We start from the raw sequence: 25298 nt of genomic DNA, 5'->3' as shown, positions 1-25298 counted from the left end.
GCTAAAATACATGATGCAAGCAACTTCTACTATAACAAAACACTGGCTACGCTCACGAAAGTTAACCCAGCGAAATTTTGGAAACCTAACCCTGCATCCCCTATGACAACCAACCCTGTTCTGTTGCTCGTTCTATATCTGAAGCATTTTGCAACTACTTTAAATCTGTTTTTGTCTCCGACAATGGTACTAACCTATGTCACTCAATAGAGTGCAGCCCATTTCTGATATCCAAGTGTCCATAGAAAGGGTTCTAAACCTTCTGCTCAGTACTGGCACATCCAAAAGTAATGGACCAGATGGTGTTCCAAATGAATTTTTAAAAAGGTATTCAGAATGGGTTGCACGTTACCTAACTATTATTTTCCAAAAATCTATCGACACATGTACTCTTCCTCGTCTCTGGAAAATCGCAACTGTCATCCCGGTATATAAATCTGGCAACAAATACTTTCTAATAAGAGGCCAATTTCTTTAATTAACACATGCTGTAAATTACTAGAGCATAGCAATCATAACCATATTAGCAGGTTTTTGGCTGATAATAGCATCATCTCCCAGTGGCAACATGAGGTTTGTGCTGGCCACTCAACAGTCACGCAGCTAATCGAGTTCACCCATGACATTGCGACGGCACTAAACTCTCATGGACAGATAGATGCCTGCCTTATTGATTATGTGAAAGAATTTGACACAGTCTGTCACAAAAAACTTTTTGTGAACTGCTTTCGGTTCTCAAAAACAAATTGCTCGACTGGCTCACCAGCTATTTGGACTCGAGGTTTCAGTTTGTTTCCTTTAACAAAGCTCACTCATTGTCAGCTACCGTTACCTCAGGTGTTCCCCAAGGCCACTGCTATTCATTATATACATTAACGATGCAGCTGAAGTTATTAGTAATACCCAGGTCAAACTTCGTATGCATGCTGATGACTGTGTACTTTATACAAATGTTACTAGCATTGAAGACCAACTTGAATTAAATAGTGTTTTTGCTTCATTTTGCCACTGGAGCCACTCATGGCAAATGTCGATTAATTTTAAAGAAACAGTGTCGATGTCTTTTACTAACAAAAAAGAGCCTTTGTATTTTGCTTACTGTAATGGAAACAAATACCTTGAGTGCGTCAATGAATTTAAGTATCTTGGAGTCACTTTCACGACTAATGTCAAATGGCACCAGCACATTGACCTCATCAGTTGAAAAGCACTTCAGAGGCTAGGTTACGTCAAACGCACGCTGAAAAATTCCACTAAAGAATGCAAACTCATGGCTTACAAGACGCTAGTTCGACCTATCCTTGAATACGCCTATTCTACGAATATCCTTGAATGGCGTGAGTGTCGCGATGCCAACGCCACCGAACGGCGGGGGGACTTGGGAGAAAAAGGTCGAAGGCGCTCTCTCTTTGGGTTGGGATCGGTGAGAGACACGGACGTCCCGCGCGTGCGCCGATCCACACTTCACGAGACGTCTCGCATGGCTCGGAGCGGGGCACCGGTATGGACGAACACGGATCGTTCGAACTGCGCCACCGTTCGCGTGACCATACACGTGAACGACTAGGCAGTGGTACCATAGCAATGGCGAGAACGTATTCGCTCGCTATCGGGTCGCGGTGAGTCGGACTTCCTTGATTTGTCGCGCGCCCGTGTGAATGTTCTATTGGTTGTAATTCGGCTAGTGTGCATTGGTGTATGAAAGGCGCAATAAATTCCCTTGTGATTGTTTGCACTACTGTGTCGTCGTTCCTTTGTGCCAACAGCATGCGTGACACCCCACAAGTTTTACAGGTAGGATGTGTCAAAATTTTGCAATAACACCTACATTCCTAGACAAGTGGGATTGAACGTAGTCGAAGTGATCATCACAGGACATTTTTTGATGAAAAAGCACAGCTAAAATTTTTATTGTGTTGACAAACTCTATAGCCGCTGTGCCCAGAAATAATTGATTGTCCATAGTGAGAGGAAATTGACATAGATAAAAAAACAGCCTTTGCTTTGTCATATTGTTACGGGGATGTTGGGAGTATAGACTGGATGTACAGTCGAACCTCGATATATCGAACACGGATATATCGAATTATTGACTATATCGAACGGTTCCTATATCACGCGGGAAATCGCATGCATTTTTAATTTTTTATTTCGAACGATGTTTGACGCATAATGGATATATCGAACTCGGCCACCCCAGACCGCCCGCGCTCCGTTGACAGGCGGCGAGCTTTCCCGCAACACTCTCGAAACTAGCGGCAGCGCGGTTGGCGTTTACGACCACTGCACACATCGATGGCGCCGAGAGCGCCACTTGAACGTAGCGGCGTGCGCACGCAGCATCCTTGCAGCGTCGACGGGTCGACGCACTGCACTTGTTGGACTAGCTCCTCCCCGTCGTCGCATCCCTGGTCGCATCGATCGTTGCGCTCGTAGCCTCGTTGTGTTCGTGTGTGTGGAGTTAGGCCTATCGCACGTCGTGGTGTGTGTAACGATGGCTGCAAACGCTAAGAAACGGACGACTCTGACTTTTGCTGCTAAACTAGAAGCAATCCAGCGCGTCGAGAATGGCGAGAAGAAGTCGAGCGTCGCAGAAGCGTTTGGCATACCAAGGAGCACATTGAGTACTCTGCTCAAAAACAAAGGCAACATAAAGGCCAAGGCCGAGAAGAGTCAGCACTCCGGCGCACGCCGTGTACGCAAAGCTGCCTTCGAAGATGTTGAGAAGGCGCTTCACAAGTGGTTTATAGACGCAAGGGCCCGAAATATTCCTATATCGGGACCGATCTTGCAACAGAAGGCACAGAACTTTGCATTCATTCTCGGCACCGAGAATTTCAGTGCGAGCAGCGGTTGGCTGCAACGATTCAAGACTCGCTTCGACATTGTTGGGAAGACGGTGTCGGGAGAGAGTGAGGACGCCAATGATGAAGAAATTCAGAAGTGGCTTGATCACGAGTGGCCCAAAGTTCTCGCAAAGTATGAGCCTAACCAAATCTTCAATGCTGACGAGACGGGCCTATTCTGGCAAATGCTTCCGCGACAAACGCTGGACACTCGCGGGGACAAGTGCCACGGGGGCAAGCAAGGCAAGGCCCGTGTGACGGTCCTATTGGCTGCCAATATGGATGGAAGCACGAAGCTGCGGCCACTTGTAATTGGCAAGTTCCAAACCCCGAGGTGCATGCGGAACTGCCCCAATATTCCGGTGACTTATGCCTGGAATAAGAAGTCGTGGATGACGAGGGATATTTTCGTCAAGTGGCTGAAGGCGTGGGATTCGGACCTGGCGCGTCAAGGACGGAAGGTATGCCTTATTGTCCGACAACTGCACGGCACACCACACCGATGCCCAGCTGAGCAACATCGAAGTGGTATTTCTGCCGCCTAACACCACTTCGAAGCTGCAACCGTTGGACCAGGGCATTATTCGCACATTTAAGTCAATCTACAAGCGTCGGCTGATCGAAATTTTGCTTGTCAAGCTCCGGATGGGCCAAGACCTGAAGATCGATCTTTTGGGCGCCATCCAAATGCTGAAAGCGTCGTGGGATAACGTCAAGCAGTCGACGATAGCCAACTGCTTTCAGCATGCGGGCTTCGCTGGCTGCACTGACGAGGCATCAGTGGAAGAATCCGAGGAAGCTGGGTTGGCATACGCAGATGAAGAAAGCGAGCTCGCCGAAACGTGGAGCAAGCTGGAGAGCTTTGTTGGTGCCGAGCCGCAAAGCATGTGCATCGACGACTTCGTTGGAGGTGACGACAGCACTGGTACAACAGCTGAGCTGACGGATGTGGAGATCGTCGCCGAAGTTACTGCTGAGCAGCCAAACGAAAACGCTGCCGAGATGGATCCCGCAAGCGCTGATGATGCCCCGCTCCCTACATCAGCTGAGGTCATAGCTGCTCTGGCCCTTGTGCGCCGCCACTGCGGCACGATTGAAGGCACCGGCCTATCACTTGTGGATCGCCTGAATTACATTGAGGACGCAGTCGTCAAACACGCCATTGCCAACAAAAAGCAGGCTACCCTTTTTCAATATTTTAAGCCGACGCAATAAATGCTTTGTTTGAATCCTCAAGTGAGTACTTACTGCATCATGATTGGTTCATTGGTTGTTTTCCACAAGTTTTTGACGCATTTTTTACTTGATTTTTTTATATCGAATTCTGGATATATCGAACTATTTCGCGATCGCCGCGCTGTTCGATATATCGAGGTTCGACTGTATTTACAATATATACACAAGTAGAGTTACTGTCGTCAAAATAGCTGACCAGCAACAACACGCGGCAGCCAGTGTCTTTCAATCTTCTTTTCTTTCCTCCTATCCTTCCATAACAGGACCCCCGGGTGCTGAAGCGCCGTATCGGCGCATGTCAGGCGAAGAACTGCAAGCGACGTATGGCTTCAACCGCGAAATGTGCACGATGTCAACTGGCGTCAGACTTGAGGACGGAGCAAACTGCAATTGACATCGTTAACTTGACGTAGGACTTCATAAGGCCCTGTGTAGTGAGAGAGAAGCTTCTGGGAGAGACTGACACGACAACATGGTAACCAGAGGAGCACCCAAGCACCTAGGGCGAACTTAACATCGCGATGGCGCCGATCGTACCGCTCTTTTTGTATATCTGTCATTGAGCGGCATATTTTCGAGAGTTCGAGGCGTTTTTGACGCCAATTAATGGGCGTCAAAAACATGAGGTGATCACTGCACAGCGTATAATTTCTCGACACACCGAATTATGGGCGTCAAAAACGTGGGCTCCTGACTGTGCAGCGTACAATTTATTCCACATCGGCTCGCCGAATTACGGGCGTCACAAGCGTCGTGGCCTCACGGGCGGCATCTCAATTCGAGACGCGACACGCCGATTACGGACCCCGAAGTGTGCGTGTACGGCCACGTGGTAGTGCCGGGCTCGACCTTGGCCCTTGACCTTGGGGAGAGGAGAATATGCGGTTCTTCATCCATGGTGAAAGGGGCGCGGCCAAGACTGTTGGGAGCTAGGAGCCGTGAATTAGGAGAACTCTACATACCGGCAGTTTCCCTAGATAGGGAACTAGGGAAAGGAGAGGCTAGTTAAGCGCAGGTTTTGGGCCCTGCTGATTAGTCTAGAAGCTGAACCAATGCGCTGCTGAGAAGCCGTCGGGGGGCTAGTGCCGTCCAGTATCGCCTGGGCTGCCTGGCCACGTCGGAACTCCGAGGAACTTGTTGACGTACGAGACGTCAAACCAGCATCTGCAACGAAGCTCACGGTAGTTCGCCTCAAGTTAGCTCAACCTGCTTGAGAGAAGACGTCCAATCTAGACTCCCGGGAAACCCAGCCCAGCAATTCGCATCCACCTCAACATCTTAAGATCGGACCGCCAGCATTCTTCGGGAAAGCTTTGTGCACTGACTTCACGGTTTATGGACTTGCTGCTGCTGCCCGGCCACGCGTATGACACGATTTGTTTTCTTTTGAACTTTGATTTCTTTTGGACTTTGTTTGAGTGAAATAATGTTAAGTGTATTCTTGTGTATTTGACCCTCGCACTGTTTCATTTTTTATATCTACAGTAGCCGACGGATTTATGGACTCCAAAAATTCGGACTTGTTGGATATTCCGGACTTTACAGATGTACCGTCAGGATTCCCATAGAGCTAATGCATTTTCGTGACCGATTTTTCGGACGAATCTAGGTGCCAATGTTCGATTTTCCGGACTAAATCGCTCGCTCCGAGCCACGCTACCCGATCTTGGGGGCCGCCATGTTGGATTTTCCGCTGGCTTGGCCGGGCTTGGCTTGCAGTGCCCCACTGTATAGCCTTCAAGATTGGTAGACGCACGCTATCCCGTCTCCGAGGCGATGCCCACTCTTCCTTGGCCGACAAAACGTTCCAAAAAGTGGCACTTGCTTTTCTTTTTTTTCGGTCAGCTCAGCACTATCGTCATTATCACTTAAGCGGAATCCATTTTTTTTTATGTTTCGGTTGCGCCGTACCCTGTCTGCGGCTGAAAAGCTTGCCTCGCGCACGCGAGAGAGGAAGGCGGCCGGAGGCGCGCAGACTTCGTGCACTCGCGGGGCATGGGGAGAAGGCGACGTAGTCGGTGGGAAGTTGCGTTCAGCACCAGCGGCTGCTGGTGCTGAACGCAACTTCGATACGCCGACGAGGACTCCGATACGCGACTCCGATACGCCGACGAGGACTTAGCGAGAAACTCTTGCGTCGCTATTTCGGACCATATAAGATAATCCGACGTATTGGCGCACTGGTCTATGAGGTCGTGCCAGACGGCATTTCGCAATCCCAGCGGCGCCGGGCACGGCCTGAAGTCATCCATGTGGCGCGTCTTAAACCTTTCTATGCCCGCTGACGACGTTAGGTACTTTGTTACTTTGTTATTGTTTTTTTTGTTTGTTTATTACGCATGGTTTTGTTTTCGCTTTCGTGTTTGTAGCATCGGGACGATGCTCTTTAAGGGGAGGGTATTGACACGTATACATGTTTATCTTTCACCGGTGGCCGTTTTCCACCGGCTAAGAAATGTTAAACGTTATCGCTCGGCGCAGGACGCGCCTGTATCGGAAGTTTCTAGAACGTTATCGATACTTCTTTCCGTTGCCTGTTTTCACCGACGCTTATGTTATCCGATTGTATGACCGATGCTAATTGTCCAGAACTTTCTGGAAGACACGCGGGCATCAGGGATTAATCTGGAACCTTCAATGACTCAGGTATAAAAGCCGACGCGCTTCGCCGCTGATCAGATTTTCGACGATCGCCGACTGTTTTCGCCGCTATCGTTGTGCTTTGAGTGTACCTTGCTTTTGTGGGCACAGGTTCGCCCAATAAACTACCAGTTTCGTCGTACACAGTTTTAAGACTGTTTTCTTCAGCGTCACTACTACGTGACAATATAGTTTATGACACACATTGCACTGCTTACCTTGCGTGAGTAGAGGGCCACACCATCCTTCTCGCGGCTCATGTCAAAGAGACCGGGCTTGCCCTCGGGCACATACAGGAGGCACCGAATGGAGAGGGGCACATCAGTGCAAAAGTGTACTGTGAAGCGAGGCACGTCAAATGCCCCCGACAGGTAGCGGTAGAACTCATCATGTTGCGCTTGTGTCACGTCCCGGGGCTCCAGAAGCCACAGTGCCTGTCAACAAGAACCATAGAGTGTTGCAGCAGAACCTTGGTTTCAGCTAGTTGGTGTGTCATATGTAAGGAAACGTACAGCGCAAACTAGACGTGGCCAACATACGACAGGGCAACATACGACAGAACCTAGTCCCAAGTAATGCCTGTGCCACACAGGCGCAGAAAATGGCCTTAGCTTGCTAATGCATGAAATTTTAATAAAATTTGCGTGATGCCACACGAGCAAACCTAATTTAATTTGCCTTAATGTCATTTGTTATCAAATGCGTTCACCAGAACTCATTCGATGGAGAAATGCATACTCTCAACACCATAGCTTACCTAGTGCAAATTATTTTCTGTATATGAAACAGCCTATATCATGTAAAAATAATTTATACCTCACTTTCCACTATAATGCTCCTGCAAGGAATTGTATTCGGTGAACTTCTTCAGATCGGCATTGGAACAGCTTCGACGGGGCAGGCACCATTTTGCTTTCGGGCTTTGAATCCGATGTTTCAGTTGCTTTTGTGTCGGAGAGATTGCTCCTAACTGCCATAGTCACTGGCAGTTGCCTTCAAACTGGAGCACTCGAATTTGGCTCTGCTTTCTGCACTCAGCTCCGCAACATTACCCCAGCTACTCAGTGCACAGCACGTCTGCCAGGCAGCCCTTACTGCATTTCGACCATGAAGTGCGACTGTGCCGTAGTCACTGGCAGTCTCCTCCAAACTGGAGCACTGGAATTTGGCTCTGCTTTCTGCACTCAGCTCCGCAACATTACCCCAGCTACTCAGTGCACAGCACGTCTGCCATTCTTGGAATGCATCACATTTACCCCGACGATACGAACCTGACTGCCAGGCAGCCTTTACTGCGTTTCGACAATGAAGTGCGACTGCGCCGTAGTCACTGGCAGTCTCCTCCAAACTGGAGCACTGGAATTTGGCTCTGCTTTCTGCACTCAGCTCCGCAACATTACCCCAGCTACTCAGTGCACAGCACGTCTGCCATTCTTGGAATGCATCACATTTACCCCGACGATGCGAACCTGACTGCCAGGCAGCCTTTACTGCGTTTCGACCATGAAGTGCGACTGTGCCGTGGTCACTGGCAGTCGCCTTCAAACTGGAGCACTGGAATTTGGCTCTGCTTTCTGCACTCAGCTCCGCAACATTACCCCAGCTACTCAGTGCACAGCACGTCTGCCATTCTTGGAATGCATCGCATTTACCCCGACGATGCGAACCTGACTGCCAGGCAGCCCTTACTGGGTTTCGACCATGAAGTGAGACTGTGCCGTAGTCACTGGCAGTCTCCTCCAAACTGGAGCACTGGAATTTGGCTCTGCTTTCTGCACTCAGCTCCGCAACATTACCCCAGCTACTCAGTGCACAGCACGTCTGCCATTCTTGGAATGCATCACATTTACCCCGACGATACGAACCTGACTGCCAGGCAGCCTTTACTGCGTTTCGACAATGAAGTGCGACTGCGCCGTAGTCACTGGCAGTCTCCTCCAAACTGGAGCACTGGAATTTGGCTCTGCTTTCTGCACTCAGCTCCGCAACATTACCCCAGCTACTCAGTGCACAGCACGTCTGCCATTCTTGGAATGCATCGCATTTACCCCGACGATGCGAACCTGACTGCCAGGCAGCCTTTACTGCGTTTCGACAATGAAGTGCGACTGTGCCGTAGTCACTGGCAGTCGCCTTCAAACTGGAGCACTGGAATTCGGCTCTGCTTTCTGCACTCAGCTCCGCAACATTACCCCAGCTACTCAGTGCACAGCACGTCTGCCATTCTTGGAATGCATCGCATTTACCCCGACGATGCGAACCTGACTGCCAGGCAGCCCTTACTGCGTTTCGACAATGAAGTGCGACTGTGCCGTAGTCACTGGCAGTCGCCTTCAAACTGGAGCACTGGAATTTGGCTCTTGCTTTCTGTACTCAGCTCCGCAACATTACCCCAGCTACTCAGTGCACAGCACGTCTGCCATTCTTGGAATGCATCGCATTTACCCCGACGATGCGAACCTGACTGCCAGGCAGCCCTTACTGCGTTTCGACCATGAAGCACGACTGTGCCATAGTCACTGGCAGTCGCCTTCAAACTGGAGCACTGGAATTTGGCTCTGCTTTCTGTACTCAGCTCCGCAACATTACCCCAGCTACTCAGTGCACAGCACGTCTGCCATTCTTGGAATGCATCGCATTTACCCCGACGATGCGAACCTGACTGCCAGGCAGCCCTTACTGCGTTTTCGACCATGAAGTGCGACTGTGCCGTAGTCACTGGCAGTCTCCTCCAAACTGGAGCACTGGAATTTGGCGCTGCTTTCTGCGCTCAGCTCCACAACATTACCCCAGCTACTCAGTGCACCAATGGCAGCACACCTGCCGTTCTTGGAATGCATGCGAAGGCTATGGTCAAGGACCTCATTCAACCATTCCCTAATGCATAGGCATCTGCTGTTGTGCTAGTCAAGATGATGGCCAACACCTGGCAACATTGTGTTGATTATCGACACATCACCCTGTATTGTATCACTGATCTTCATGAGATCAAATGTTCCTCGTATAATATTGACCTTCACTCGAGTTCTTGGCAGATTGCTGTTGATCCACTAGACCATGAAAAAACACATTCGCAACTCCGAATGGCCTCTGTCAATTTAAAGTAATACCTTTCAGTCTTTGCACTGCTCTGGCCACATTACAGTGCATGATGGATTTGCTTCTTCACAGCTGGGTAATTCCACACAAAATGTCCTAGACCACAAAAGTGACATCACCGATTCTTTTCGAAAAAATTGGGGCTAGATGGCGATTGTGTACATGATTGTGTGGAAAAAAATTTTTGGTGATATAAGCGCTCTTTGAAGTTTCCCCGAACAAGCAAAAGTTGGTTAGAGGCAAATTTTTCTTTTATCAAGTGTGAAACTAGGCACAATAACAAATCTTATTTAGAATCTAAAAAAGCCATGCCTACTGACGTGGTTTTTGTGTTATAGGTATGCACATTTATGAATTTCCCGTGCTTAATTGGCTCAGTAAAACAGCGAAAAGTTGTGCGTTATCAGAAATTGTTTGCATAAAAATTCTTAACATTTCAGTGACAATAGTTTTTGGCCATTTTTCCTCGCTGCTGTAATTCATGCTAAAAATAATGTACAACTACGAAATCAAGTACCTTTGCAGAAAATTACTTCCGAATTTCACAATATGTCACTTTTTTAAAATGTTTGCACTTAAATTAGGCATTAAGGCCCTTCAAATAAAAATATGTGACTTAGGTCATAATACACGCCAACCTTTTATCTTGTGATCTAGAAATCTTAATTAGAGTAAATTTTGTTTGAGGCGAGAAACCATTCAAAATTTGAAGTCCACAACCGATCTGATCGGTAACCACTCCCAAAGTATGCCTTCACTGCAAAACATGTGCAGGAGACAATCGAGTTCTCGCCATGCTTATGAACTTTTTATGCATAAAATATGGGCACATGCTTTTTTTATCCACAGTAAATGGCAGTAAAGTTCCCGCTATCTGAAAGCTGATGCAACTACGTTTTACGATAATACATTTATGTGATGAAAATAAGGCTGCATTTTTGGTTAGCAGCGCGACGATCTACATGGAAACGAGAGAGAAGGGATAGGAAAGAGCGCTGTTTCCTATGATAGTGAAAGTCGCAGCTGTAGACATGCATGGATGGATAGAGGCTAGGCCAGAAGGAAAGGAAAGGAAGGATAGGAAAGAGCGCTAGGAAAGAGCGCTGCTCTTTCCTATCCCTTCTCTCTCGTTTCCATGTAGATCGTCGCGCTGCTAACCAAAAATGCAACTTTCCCAACACGCCCGTTCAGCCACCCTGGCGAAAATAAGGCATAACTGCTTTGAGGTTATCGTCAGGACAGGAGTGTTCTGCAGTGAAGGCACAGTTTGAGAGTGCCTACTGATGAGATTGGTTGCGGACTTCAAGCTCGCTTCAAACGAAATTTACTCGAAATAAAATTTCTTTATCACATGCTGATAGGGTGGTCCATATAACTAGCTATAATTTAGGTTTTAACATCGCCACAAAGTGACTTAATGCCAAATTTGAAAGTAATTTGCTGGAAAAGTATATGATTCATAGTCAAACATTATATTTAGCATAAATTATAGCAACAGAAGAAAATAGTAAAACAATATTGTAGCTGAAACCCTAACAATGTCTATGCAAAAACTTTCTGAAAACGCACAATTTCGTGCTTTTTAACTGAGCCAATTAAATGTGGCAAGTTAATAAATATTGTGAGCACTATTTGTGCATATCATCATCTTCATATGTACATATGAAGATGATGATATCCATCCATCTTTTGGCTCATGTGGTGCTTCGGCACAGTCTCAGGTGGCTGCTCCGAGATAAAAGCATTGCATCGGTCGACGTCTCACAATATATTCACATATCACGTCACATGAAAGAACCCCGCCAGTAGAATATTCTAAAAAAAAGATTTGTCAATGTACCTGTCCACCCTAGAGAAGAATTAATCACAGAACGAGCGTGCCTTGCCCTTTGCTGACTGTCGGCAAACTTCGTCCCTACCTGTTAGGTTGCACCTTTACTGCTGTAACTGACCACCAAGCCCTTTCCTGGCTTTCCTTGCGCAAGGATCTCGCAGATCATCTCAGAAAACTCAGTTGGGCTCTCTGCCTTCCTCCAAGAATACTTAATTTTGCTTCTGTGTAAGTTAGGTTGGCTCCATCCGGATGAGGATTGTGTCTCTACATCCCTCAGGTCATGACAAAAACAAAAACAGATGTCAACCAAAGTAAAAAGTTATTATTAAAGCTTAATGTTTCAGACCCCGCACAGGAGCCTGCCTTCTTCACGATTGTGAACAAGGCACCCGTGTGGTGGCCGAAACGTCAAGTTTTAAAAATACCTTTTCACCTTGGTCGGCATCTGCTTTGCTTTTCCCCACGATTCTTCCCGACCAGGTTAGATTTTGTCAAACTGTCACTTAATTCCTTAGGTTCCCTGAAATCATCAAGTAAGACAGTGACAACTGCATCTTATCTCAGATCGCCTTAATACGGCCTTGACCACCTTCTAGTTGTGCCCATCTGTGGTCAGTTGTCCTCTGCCAGCTACACAATGCACCCACCTTATATGGCACCCGGCACTGCTTCTTCTGGCCTAGCCTCTATCCATCCATGCATGTCGACAGCTGCGACTTCCGCTATCATACACATCGCGAGACTTAAGCGGCAAGTCATGGCCACCTCTACTATCTTGGCCATAAAAGAGACTGGTACGGTCAGTTGGATGATAGCAACAAAGTGGCCAGAGGCATGCTAGAGCCTTGTATCCAATGCGATTGCTTATGGTGTTTAATGAGATTTGCATTCTTGCAATACTTACTGCACTTTCCAGTGTCGATCTATCCGCCTATCTATCTGTCTCTTGTGGGGATACGCGACTCTTACGCGTCCCCTGATGTTTTCCCCGCATGGCTCCTGTCTCCTGTAATCTGGCTTCGCCGCGTGGCTTTACAGCAGCGTGGTTGCGGCGTATTGCGAGAGATGGCACAAGTGTTGCACTGCTAATGCCACCTAGCGGCGGGTTTACTTGGGCGCAAAAGGAAGAAGGCACTTGCTCTTCGGCGTGGGGACGGAGGGCAGCACGGACCTTTCGCACATGTGCCGACCCGCTTCGCAGGACCGTTCCCGAGAAGACTTAGGAGCATGACACCGGTATGGACGAATACGGATCGTTCGAACGTGCCACCGTTCGCGTGACCTTACGCGTGAACGACTAGGCGATGATGTCATTGCATGGGGCGAACATATTAGCTCGCTATCCGGTCGCGGCGAGTCGGACTTCCTCGATTTGTCGCGCGCCCATGTGAATGTTCTACGGGTAGTAATTCGGCTAGCGTGTACTAGTCTATGAAAGGTGCAATAAATGGCCGTTTGATTGTTTACACTACTGTGTTGTCGTTCTTTTGTCCCAAGAGCATGTGTGGGACCCCACACTCTAACCATTTTCCTGCCACTCAGTAGCCCACGGTCTAAGGAGTAGAGCATTGGGCTGCTGTGCTGAGGGAACCAAGTTCGAAACCAACTTGGATCACTCAATATGCGACGCTGGGTATGTGCCCCACTTGAATGAACCTCTTTTATGCACACTTTCACTCAAGAAAAGCCGTGTTAAGAGGCTCGGTGAGTATAGTACAAATGGAGCGCTGTTACGTTTGGCAACCAGCGGGGGCAGCGAGATTGCTCTCCCACCTGCCCCGAGATGTAGGCAGTGCTTCAATCCAGTCAAGCTAGACTGAGGAGACGTATCGTTCTCCTACTTCTCATGTAAAAAATTGTAAATAAACCCAGTACTCTTTGTTCTCGATGAGAACCTGTTCCTCCGGACAACGTCTTCAGAATTGATGAGCCAGACAACGGCATGGGCCAGCTACCACTTTGGATATGCCCGACTCCAACTCCTACCACTGGCTAGGCCACGACACCCCAACTCTTACAACTGGTGGCAGTGGTGGGATTGACCTCACGGAACTCGAATAGACCACGACTCTTAACTCCTACTCACGACATCCCAGCTCCTACAACTGGTGGGCAGCGGTGGGATTGACCTCACGGATCTTGGGATGGATGTGGTGACCAACCGGTATCCTGATCAAGTTGGAGGCGACTTGGGAATGACCACCGCTTGCAACTGACTGGATACGGCGAAGGAGGACTGGTGATATGGTGCTGCTTCTGTAGGTAAGCGTTTGGTTTTGGCTGGAAGGCTTTAATTTCTCTGTGTTTGTAGAATTGAATCGCTGGGGATCTTTTACTTGTATTCTGATTCAGAATTCTGATTTGCGTGTGTATCGTAGCAAGTATTGTGTGACAGCAGAGCCAAAGCTTAAAGGTAGCGACCACGGTCCTGTTGAGTTTGATGAGAGCTAGCCTGTTGTGGTTGTGCGAAGAGCTCGATGTAGACGTAGAGGAGGACTTGGAGGAAGCAGAGATTCGAAAAGCCATTCTCCAAAGCGACAATGATTTGTATATCATCGAACATCTCAGTAACAGAATTCTAAGCAAAATACAGGAACAGGAAGCAATCAGGCAGGAACAGGAAAAAATTAGACAGGAACAGGAAGAAAATAGGCAGAAGTTGAAAAGAATATTGCAGGAAAAATGCAGTCCGGAAGAAAGGGAAGCAAGCAGGAAGTATGTAGCATTGGTGGAGAGATACATCGGACGTTTGGAGCAGTATATCGAAGAGAATGGCGGCTTGAGAAATCTGTAGGTTGGAGGCAGCGAAAGTGGGAGGAAGTCGCTAGCAGGGTTTTGCCAAGAGCCAAAGAGGTTAGTACCTGTGAGGTTAGCAGGGAGTTCAAAGATGAACTTAAAGTGTTAGCTGCTAACGATGCCTTAATGGCGACTGAGGCCGTTGAAGGCCATAGTGTGTGGGGTCTCACATGTGCTCTTGGGACAAAGGAACAACAACGCAGTAGTGCAGACAATCAAAAGGGCATTTATTGCACCTTTCATACACTAATACATACTAGCCGAATTACAACCAATAGAACATTCACACGGGCGCGCGACAAATCAAGGAAGTCCGACTCACCGCGACCCGATAGCGAGCGAATACGTTCGCCCCATGCTATGACACCATCGCCTAGTCGTTCACGTGTACGGTCACGCGAACGGTGGCGCGCTAGAACGATCCGTGTTCGTCCATACCGGTGTCCCGCTCTAAGCCTCGCGCGACGGTCGCGCGAAGCGGGCCGGCGCACGCGCGAAGCGTTCGTGCGTGTTGGTCGCCGATCCCCAGCCAAAGAGAGAGCCCTCGACCTTTTTCTCCCAATTGACCCCGGCGTTTCGGTGGCGTTAGCATCGCGACACTAGCGCCATCTCTCGCAACGCGCCGCAACCACCGCCGGTAGCCACGCAGAGAAGCCGGACTACAGGAGACATGCGGGGAAAACAACATCAGGGGACGCGTGAGAGTCGCGCATTCCCACATCCCCCCAACCTTAAATCACTACACATACGCCGGCGAAACATGTCACAAGGCCTATCAACGCGCGCGTCGCGAACAAAAGTTAGTACATGCGACAGTGGCGCCGCCGATCAAATGTCCACGCATTATCCACAACGTGCGAGCCGACATTGACTCTGGGGTTCACCGCTGGCATCCGTTGGTCACAGCACCACGTCTGCAGATTCGATGGCACGACTCCAGCCCAGGACTCCGGAAACGGCGACGCAGAAGTCGGCACGAGCAAGCGTCGCTCGCGCCCTGCTGACTAGAGCCGCAGTAGCCGTTGGTGACTGCCGGCTCTTTTCCCAGCCGCCGAGGGTTGCGAGCCGGACATTGGCGGCCGCCGAAGTCGCTGCGCCGACATTGACCACAGGCATCTCCAAAGCCTGGGGTAGCTCGATTGTAGTCCGGGGCAGCAGCGCTGACGATGTGCAGGTGACAGCAAACCAGGAGTGACTCCGCTCACGCTGCGTACACTCAACGCACTCGACAAACACTAAAGTAGTGCAAGGGAGAGGAATTCGGCATACGCATCGCCCACGTGGTACGATGTTCAATTCGGCTAGCAAAATTTCGGGCGGCATAGCAGATGCTAAGTTCACGTGAACAAAGCTTACTTTCTTGAGTCGAACGAGAATTTCAATTCGTGCTAGGCGAACTAATGAGGGAAGCAATGTGCGACACCTCAACACCACGGTCCACAGGTTGTGTCCCTCAACGTGCGACAGGCGGCTTTGTCAAGCCTTAGGCCTAATGCGTCGCTACTTTGACAACAACCGGCATCCCCCCCCAAAAAAAAAAAAAACAACACCCAAATGGGCACAAGAACAGGCAGCCGCGAGGAGACGTTAGCTCTGTGAGGTGGTCCTACTCCGCTCGGTGCACACAGCATCCGAGTTGACGGCGCCCACCGTCCCAGACGGTGTCGGAGCGCCCGGTGCCAGGCCGCAATACCAGTCAGCCCGTAGCGGCACCCGTGGCCCGCGGCCACCCGGCTCCCTGAGCCTCGACTTCCGAAGTCAAAGATATAGAAGAAGCTATTTACATAAGAAATTCGGACCACCCACGAGGCTTCCGTACTCACTCGCTTCAGGCTTGCCAATGCTCCGCGGGCGCTAGGCCTCGCTCTCCCAGGATGCAGACCACGTGGCTCTCGTACCGACGAGTGTACTTCAAAACACTCGCGAAAAGGCTTAGCATGTTGAAAAGTTCAAACACGCTACAGCAACCGTCGCCTCACTCAAGAAAGCACACCGCCGACACTAGCGATCAAAATCCACGCTAGGACTACGCTTCGGTTGAAACATCTCGAACCGAGCAAAACTTAAAATTATCGTCCGATGCCCCAAGAGGTCCACGTTGGGCAGCCAGATGTGGGGTCTCACATGTGCTCTTGGGACAAAGGAACAACAACGCAGTAGTGCAGACAATCAAAAGGGCATTTATTGCACCTTTCATACACTAATACATACTAGCCGAATTACAACCAATAGAACATTCACACGGGCGCGCGACAAATCAAGGAAGTCCGACTCACCGCGACCCGATAGCGAGCGAATACGTTCGCCCCATGCTATGACACCATCGCCTAGTCGTTCACGTGTACGGTCACGCGAACGGTGGCGCGCTAGAACGATCCGTGTTCGTCCATACCGGTGTCCCGCTCTAAGCCTCGCGCGACGGTCGCGCGAAGCGGGCCGGCGCACGCGCGAAGCGTTCGTGCGTGTTGGTCGCCGATCCCCAGCCAAAGAGAGAGCCCTCGACCTTTTTCTCCCAATTGACCCCGGCGTTTCGGTGGCGTTAGCATCGCGACACTAGCGCCATCTCTCGCAACGTGCCGCAACCACCGCCGGTAGCCACGCAGAGAAGCCGGACTACAGGAGACATGCGGGGAAAACAACATCAGGGGACGCGTGAGAGTCGCACATTCCCACAAGTGAGAGCGACGAGGTGCTGTGCCACCAACAGAGCACTGTAGAAACAGCTAGCTGTGAATGAATTGGCACAGTCACCATGTGTGGGCGTCGCAGGAATTGTTAGCGAGGTCGTTAACGAGGAACAGGGCACTGCTGACCCGACAGACATGAGCACCCAGGTCGAGTCAGGGCTGCGTGCCGATGCGCAGTGCGAGCTGGACGATGCAGTTGTGGGCATCGCAGGATTGCGAGCTGCGTAGCTCAAAGGAAAACAGCTGCATGGTTCAGGGATCGGTAAAGCTGTCCGCCAGTCTAGGTTGCCAAAAAAGGGATGATTTAGGCACGAATCATTCAGAATGTGCAGGTGAGACAGCGATTGAGACCGACGAGCTGTGGGCCGATGCACAGCGCAAGCTGGACAATGCAGTAGAGGGCAGTCTGCAGGATTGCGAGTTGCGTAGCTCGAGTACAGACTGCTGCATTGTTCCAGAGTCGGTCGAGCTGTCCGCCAGTCGGGGCCAAGAGGGAGATGATTTAATAGTAAATCACTCAGACTGTGCGGGTAAGATAGTGATCCGAACCGAGGAGATACGTAACGGTCAGCACGAGGCACGAGCAGATGACTCAAAAGTGAGTTCGAAGAAAAGGCGCCGTAGAAGGAAGCGTTGTAAGGATCGAAATGCGGTAGAGAGTCTGACGCAGCCTAGCAAAGTGAAAGGCGTCAGGAGACATGAGCGGGGCGCAAAGAAAAGAAAGGTGCGATCAGCGTTTGATTAAAGTGTGTCCGAGCAGCCGGCTCAAAAGCGTCAAAGGAGCATGCTCAGCACGAACGCAGACAAATGGCACGGGGCAATTATGTTCCCCGTCGTTCCGTCGTTTTTTTCGGGGTGCAGCATGTAGTGCGAGGAGGCACAAGGGGGCAGGACGAGGTGAAGTGGCGAGGATTTGCGACGCGGTTGACCGAGGTCGTTTTGAAAGCATTTTGCCAGGGCACAAGTTTGTCTTTGTTAATGAGCACATCTCTAACCCTCTCCCAGTAACGTCCGGTGTCCCCCAGGGTTCGGTACTGGGGCCCCTGTTGTTCCTAATTACATAAATGGCTTGCCTTTACATGTGACATGTCAGATCCGTATGTTTGCGGACGACTGCGTCATTTATCGTACTATCACTAACCCTTCTGAATAGCAAGCTCTTCAAAATGATCTTAACTGTATTCAAGCATGGTGTGACCAGTGGCTCATGACACTTAACCCCACTAAATGTGAATCAGTATCTTTTTCGCGTCGTCGTAACCCCTTATCTTTTTCTTACGCTGTCGGTAATGTTTATGTTGAGAGTGTCGAAACATATAAGTACTTAGGAATAACATTGTCATATGATCTAACATGGTGCGCACATATCACTAGCATATTATCGTCTGCTAATAAACACTCGGCTTTCTGAAACGTCATTTACGTCACGCTCCTGAACATTTAAAGTTGCTGACTTACAAATCCATCATCAGACCAAACTTGAGTATGCCGCTGCCATCTGGAGCCCGCATCAGGTGTATCTCATAAATACGCTTGAAGCAGTGCAATATCGAGCTGCCCGATTTATCCATTCATCCTATTCATATCACACCGGTGTATCATCCTTAAAAGCAGAATCATCTCTATTGCCTCTCGCGCTCCGCCACCGCATCGCATCTCTAACCCTGTTCCACAAGCTTTATTACAGCACCCGTGACCGTCCAAGCTTTATCATCCCACCAGCCCAGATATCCCATCGTACCGGCCATGCCCTTCAAGTCGTCCGGCCACGCAGCCGCACTGCTACATTCTCCGCCTCCTCTTTTTCCACGTGCAACATCCGATTGGAATGACCTTTCCCACAGCATTGCCGCTGTCACCTGCCCGACACTATTTCTTCAAATTGTTACAGACTACCTGTCGCGGAATTAACATGTGGTTACCTTTGTCAAAAATCTTTCCTTTGTATATCCAACCCTTATGTAACACCCCCCAGAGGGGTCTTTAAGGTAATAAAATGAAATGAAATTGGCAGGGGACTGTGACGTCTGTAAAGAGTTGACAGAATGTCAGGCCTTTTGTTGTTCCTGGATGGCCAGAACAGCTTTCAAGGCGCAGCCACCTTGTGTGCGGCTCAAAAGATGAGTCCGTCTTAAACAGTCAGAATGGTAGACAAAAGAAAGGTTCCGTAGAAGCAAACATTGTTTTGTTTGTTTATTATTTTTGAACATTTAAAGGTTTCGCGATTTGGGATTAGAATTTCTTTACATAAGTAATTTTTAGCTTTGTTAATTTTTTCGTTTGAGAAGCTCCGGGTTTGAAAGATTTGTTTTCAGTAAATCTTTTAGTTTCGCGAAGTGCTCATTAATGAGTAGTTAGGCTTTGTTTTGTTTTTTTGTGGCTTGAAGCACCAAGGTCATTTGTTAAAAGCCTATAATTACGCACGCAGGTATCGGTTAACCTTCAATAAAAATGTAAATTTTTCTTTTACGGCTAAGCACGTTATGTTTTCAGTGAGTGCATAGTTTGCACTGAGAAGGTACATTCCATTAGCGCATGTCCTGTGCAGACGGAAGGAAACAGAATATTTGCGATTGGTTCGCTCATGTGTGTTCGAGGCGGCAATATTCTGTGTTTCCTATTAAGCGTGTGTGGACGCACTTATTGGCAGACACGTTTTCTTCTAAAATTCTTGTGAATGCGTAAGTTACACAAGTTTAGTTTTGTTCTTCAAGGCGTATCCTGCAAAGGCAATAGGGAAAGAAAACATCTGCGTGAGACGCAAGTATGCTAAATAAAGCTGACCGCCTCGAATGCTTAATGATACTACACAATCCTCATGTTGCCGTGACAGAGACGTGGCTGTATAAAGATATTCAGAGTGAAGAAGTGTTTCCTAGCTCATATAATGTGCTCCGCAGGGACAGGACAAACAGAGGAGGAGGTGTGGCATTACTCATCAAGAACACATTGCAATATGAACCCTTCCCCTTTATTAGTGATCACGAAAGCGTATGGTGTAAACTAGTTATGACCGATATGACATTAGTAATCGGGGTCATTTATAGACCTCCAGCAAGCCCTGTCGACTACCTCCAAAAAATTGATGAACAGTTAAGTACTCTAACGAACTGTAGAAGCAGAATTATACTTATAGGTGACTTTAATTTGCCCGGAGTAGATTGGGACGCGCGAGTTCCCGGCTCTATGGAAAGGTCTCATGATGACTCGATGTTAGAGATTATGACGAAGTATGGTCTCATTCAGACGGTCAAGAAATCCACTCGAACTCAAGGAAACTGTAATTCGCTGTTAATATTTCTGTCTGGAGAAGCTTTTGATTATAAAATAGATATTCACGAGGGAATTTCGGACCGTAACAGTGTACTTGCTACTATTAATGTTAATAAGAAGTGCGCCTCAAAAAGAAGGCGGTAGACATTTACAATTTTAATGCAGCTGATGACACTTCAGTTATTGACTACTTAGAATCTGCCTTTGATACAATGCCACAAGATGATAGCGTTGAGAACCTGTGGCAATATTTCAACAGTGAGGAATTGTTTGAAGAAATTTGTACCACACAAAAAAAAAAAGCGGTCTTGAAACGAGAATCCGTGGATTACTCGAAATATCATCCACTTAAAACGATGCCTCCATGTGTTCGTAAAAACAAACCCAAACATGTCAGCACAGTTGAGTTGCTACTCTCAGTGCGCAAGTGCAAAAAGAGCTCAAGGAGGCCAAAACGCATATCCTTTCTACAACATTGCCACAGTATATAAGGAGCGCTACCCAAAGTTTTGGAGGTGTCTCTCCAGCTCTAATCCAATAATAAACGGAGTACAATAAACGGTGCTTTATGCTGTGAACCGAAATCAATAGCTGAAGCATTTAATAGTTTCTTTGTGCCAGTATTTAGGTCAAAACAAGGCGAACCCTCAATGGAAGCGTCAGGCAGGCAGCAATGTAATGGCATTGTCATATCGCGAGAAAGCGTAATTTCATTACTCCTAAAGCTGGATCCTAAGAAGTCGCCTGGTCCTGATAAAATACCTAATGAGTTTTTGAGGCGTTACTGTGAATAGGTTTCCTATTTTTTAGAGAAGATATTCATAGCATCGTTACGTGAGAGCACTGTACCGAGTGACTGGCTGTTAGCAAGAGTTGTGCCCGTCTTTAAATTTGGTGATAAATTGGACATTTCCAATTATCGTCCTATATCTATCACAAGTTCTGCATGTAACATATTAGAGCATACAATACCTAAATATGTTGTAGATCCATTGAAAGCCATCAACTTTTTTACGGCAAGCAGCATGGCTTCCGTAGCCGTCTCTCGACAACAACACAACTTTTCGAAATTACTCATGCTTTTGCTACAGGCTTAAATCGAGAGAACAAATAGATGTTATTACTATAGATCTGTCCAAGGCCTTCGACATAGTGTGTGATGTGAAGCTATTACACAAACTGCACGATTTTGGTATTGATGAACAAATTATCAATTGGATTGAGGCTTATTTAGCGAACAGAGAAGAGTTTGTTGGTAATAGACGAAGAATGCTCTTCGACTGCATCAGTTTCATCCGGGGTTCGGCAAGGGTTCGTCTGGGTCCTATATTGTTTTATTATATATCAATGATATCACGAAGGACATACATTCTCTTGTCGAAGTTCGATTGTTTGCGGATGATATTGTATTATCTTGTCGCATAAAAAGCCTGCAAGACCAGGTCCTGTCGAATGACTCTTTGAAAGTTGTATATGACTGGTGTGTAAAGTGGAACATGCTAATCAATTATGAAAAGTCCACTTCTATGATTGTGTCAAAGAAGAAGACGCCATTTGTGTTCCCGTATATAATTACCAACATAGAAATAAACGATCCAGTAAATTAAATATTTAGGAATTACGATTTCTCATAACTGTACAAAATATATGTGGAACAGCCCAACGGAAACTTGGATTCCAACGGCGAAAACTAAAAGATGCACAACCGGATGTCAAACTAAAAACATATAAATCAATAGTAAGGCCAACTCTGGAATACGAAAGTATAATTTGGGATCCAAATCAGAAATATCTTATTGACAAGCTTGAGTGTGGTCAGAGAATGGCAGTGAGGTTTGTATTTTCCTGTTACCGAAGAACGCAGTCCGTAACAGAACTTCTTGCACGTGCAGAGCTACCAATTTTGGCTGTTCGCAGAAAAATTGCTAGGCTTAAGTATCTTTACCAGCATTCAATTTGGATTCCGGCTTATACTTGCGGCTGCCCGAAGGACGGTCATCCCGTACTAACCATCCCTTTGCAGTTATGTCCTACATGCCAAGAGTTAACGTCTATAAATATTCGTTTTTGCCTAAAACAATTATAAAATGGAATACCTTGACCGATGAGTATACAATACTATTCATTGGAAACTTTTGAAAAAGAGCTAGAACTGTGCTGTATTGATTAAATGTACCCTTCCCACCCTATAACAGCCCGGAAGGGCTAACAGTATTTGAAAAAATATATACCGTAAGATACCGATCAAACGCCCCCACCCGTGCAAGCGCCCCCCTCCCATAATCTGAGAATTTCGAGTTATCGTGCACTACCGAACAAGCGCCACCCCCCCCCCTCCCCAATTCGCTGGCGACTCGCCCCGGAACTTTCCAAACCGAAACCGTGCCAAAAACCATGCTTCTGGCTACGTTCTTGTCTAATCCAAAATCCAATCCAAGAACGGGCCACCTACACTGACGCTGGCAACCTTGACATTGGCGACGGTCGCCATTTTATCATTGTTGTTTTGCTGTGCCACATGTGGCTGTGACTTCGCGACATGCACTCATACACAGTGAAAAAGAAAAATCGAAGTCGTGGAATGGCATCGCCACAACGGAAAGAATGTGCACGCGACAGCTCGCCACTTCAGCCTAGATAGAAAGAGGATCCGTGAGTGGGAGAAGAAGTATGAGACTTTGCTGCAGCAGAACTTTGGCAAGGCCAAGCTTCGGCGGAAGTTGAGCAATGGAGCGCCGGTGTTCAGCGAAGAAGTGGATGACGCTCTTTTTGAATTTCTAGAGCGAGAAAAAGCGCAGGGCGTGCTGTAAGTAACAGACTGCTTTCTGAAGAAGCTGTTGAAATTGCGCACAGCTTGCAGTTGGGAAATTTTTCTTGCATCCAGCCAGTACATCAAGAGATGGAAACAGCGGTTTGGCGTTACAATGCGCGAAGCCACCAACGAAAGCCAAAAGACACCCAAAGATTTCACCGAGGCAGCAAAGGCTTTTCGCTCCGCCGTGAACGCTCTCCGGGTACGCCACGACTACACCCTCTTCAAACATTTCAAATATGGACCAGACGATGGTCAGAATGGACTCTCCGGCAACAGCACGAACAACGTGGTCGGCGAGAACACTGTGCGAATAGCGAACACTGGTTGCGCCCGGAGGGGCTTCACGGTTGCATTGGCAGCATGCGCAAGTGGACACAAGCTCCCAGCTTTTGTAATTCTTAAGGAACCGAGCGGAAGAATTCCACCAAAGGCGTTCATGAGTCTTCGCATACCAGGTGAGTGATGACCATTGTGCACCAAGTTCTTTTCTGCTGGCTTTCAAAGCGGAGAGTAACGATAACAGAGATGCTCGATCACAGTGATTACCGCTAACTTATTTAGTTTTCTTTTCGTAGCAAATGTCCGCGTCACCGCATCAAAAAATGGATAGATGACATCAGACAATCTGCAGGAGTGGCTGACCAGGGTGTGGGGGCCAAACAGCGATGACGTGCGGCGACTACTTGTGCTCGATCAGGCACCCATCCACAAAATGCAGGCAACAAGGACGCCTTAGACCAGCGCGACACAGACATCGTGTATGTGCCTGCAGGGTGCACAAGCCTACTGCAGCAGCTGACGTGTTCTGGAATAGGCCATTCAAGGCCAACCTTCGCCGTACGTGGAAAAGCTTCATTAGAAAAGAGGAAGAACGCCGAAAGGCAATTTAAGGAAGCCGTCGCGACAGGATGCCCTTGACTTTGTGTCAGAGGCATGGGCCGCTGTCACGGAAGAGATTGTCGCGCACTCCTTCAAAGGGTGCGGCATTGCTAATGCGCTCGACGGTTCTGAGGATGGTCAGCTGCATGACCAGCTTTGTGACATCGGTGCCGTGGCCCCAGAACTTCGCGAGGGCTTGCAGACAGAGTGCCTAGGCCTCGTTTTCGCATCGGACTCTGAAGACTCATTTGACGGCTTCGAAGCGATTAAATGAATGAATAATAAAGAGTTTTAGTTCTACCTAGTGCACTTCTGTGTGTCTTCCTTTTCTTTCGGTTCCGTTTTTTCGACTCTGCATTTTTTTTCTGGGGGGGGGGGGGGGTAGAATTTTTGGCCGCCATCTTGCACTTTGTCGCAGTACCGAACAAGGGCCCCCTCCCCAACATTCCCTGCATTATTCTCACATCGAGGGGGGGGGGGGCGCTTGATCGGTATTTACGGTATATATATATATATATATATATATATTATATAATAATATATATATATATATCTGCGTTGTGATTAGCGAGCGCAACATTGGCGTTGTGCAGTGGCGCCAGTAGTGCGATAAGTAGTCCACTGTGATAAGGGTATGAACAGGCTACTCGTGAAGTTAGGCTGCTCAAGTTATGCTGAAGCGTTGGTTATTTAGAGCCCTTGGTTTAGCTCTGTGTATACCTTTGCTCTCGTGCAGCGCGACAGTCGGGTTTCGTTGAACTCAAAGGAACGTGAGCACTCGCTTGGCGGCACAAAATTTTGGGGTCGAAATTTGTAGTCCCAGTTGAGCGGCTTATATTGAAATTTTGGTATGAGGCCTGGTAAATTAAGCAGCTGATTCCGGGTGTTTACACGCTGAGTGGTACTGTGTTGCCGGGATCAACTCTTCCGTGGCGGTTGTTGTGAGATGGTTGGAGACATTCCGAGTTTGCAGTTGTTGCAGAATGCCAGCCATCTTCTTGGACACCAGCCATTCTCTTCCTGACCAGCAGTTGTCAGCACTGGCCGGTCGAGACTTTCCGGGCCGCGGAGGAGTTGTTACGTTCGGCGACCAGCGGGGGCAGCAAGATTGAAGTATCTCTTGATTTCCTGTGACGCATCGCTTCGGGAGGCTGAAAAACGTAGCGCCGGGAAAGATCAGCAGCGACTCCTTG

General features: G+C 48.2%; 2 protein-coding genes across 2 annotated transcripts in view; one reads left to right on the top strand and one right to left on the bottom strand.

Moving 5' to 3' along the window:
* LOC119459391 (heat shock protein 75 kDa, mitochondrial-like) overlaps nt 1-25298 on the bottom strand; it is a 58865-nt gene that overhangs the window by 12998 nt on the left and 20569 nt on the right. Inside the window, 1 exon segment of the mRNA XM_049671691.1 lies at nt 6941-7156. Within this exon segment, the coding sequence (XP_049527648.1) occupies nt 6941-7156 (216 nt within the window).
* Nucleotides 3325-4229, top strand: LOC125947085 (uncharacterized). Its single transcript, XM_049671419.1, has one exon. It carries the CDS (start codon nt 3492-3494, stop codon nt 4059-4061), a length of 570 nt encoding a protein of 189 aa, XP_049527376.1. The 5' UTR covers nt 3325-3491; the 3' UTR covers nt 4062-4229.

This window comes from Dermacentor silvarum, chromosome 7 (assembly GCF_013339745.2).
Source record: "Dermacentor silvarum isolate Dsil-2018 chromosome 7, BIME_Dsil_1.4, whole genome shotgun sequence".
Taxonomy (NCBI): domain Eukaryota; kingdom Metazoa; phylum Arthropoda; class Arachnida; order Ixodida; family Ixodidae; genus Dermacentor; species Dermacentor silvarum.
The sequence above is the reverse complement of the archived record's forward strand: the minus strand, read 5'-3'. Positions and strand labels throughout refer to the sequence as shown.

Excerpts from the sequence above, each read along its gene's own strand:
- LOC125947085 (XM_049671419.1), top strand. The coding sequence starts at position 3,492 with ATGGGCCAAGACCTGAAGATCGATCTTTTGGGCGCCATCCAAATGCTG.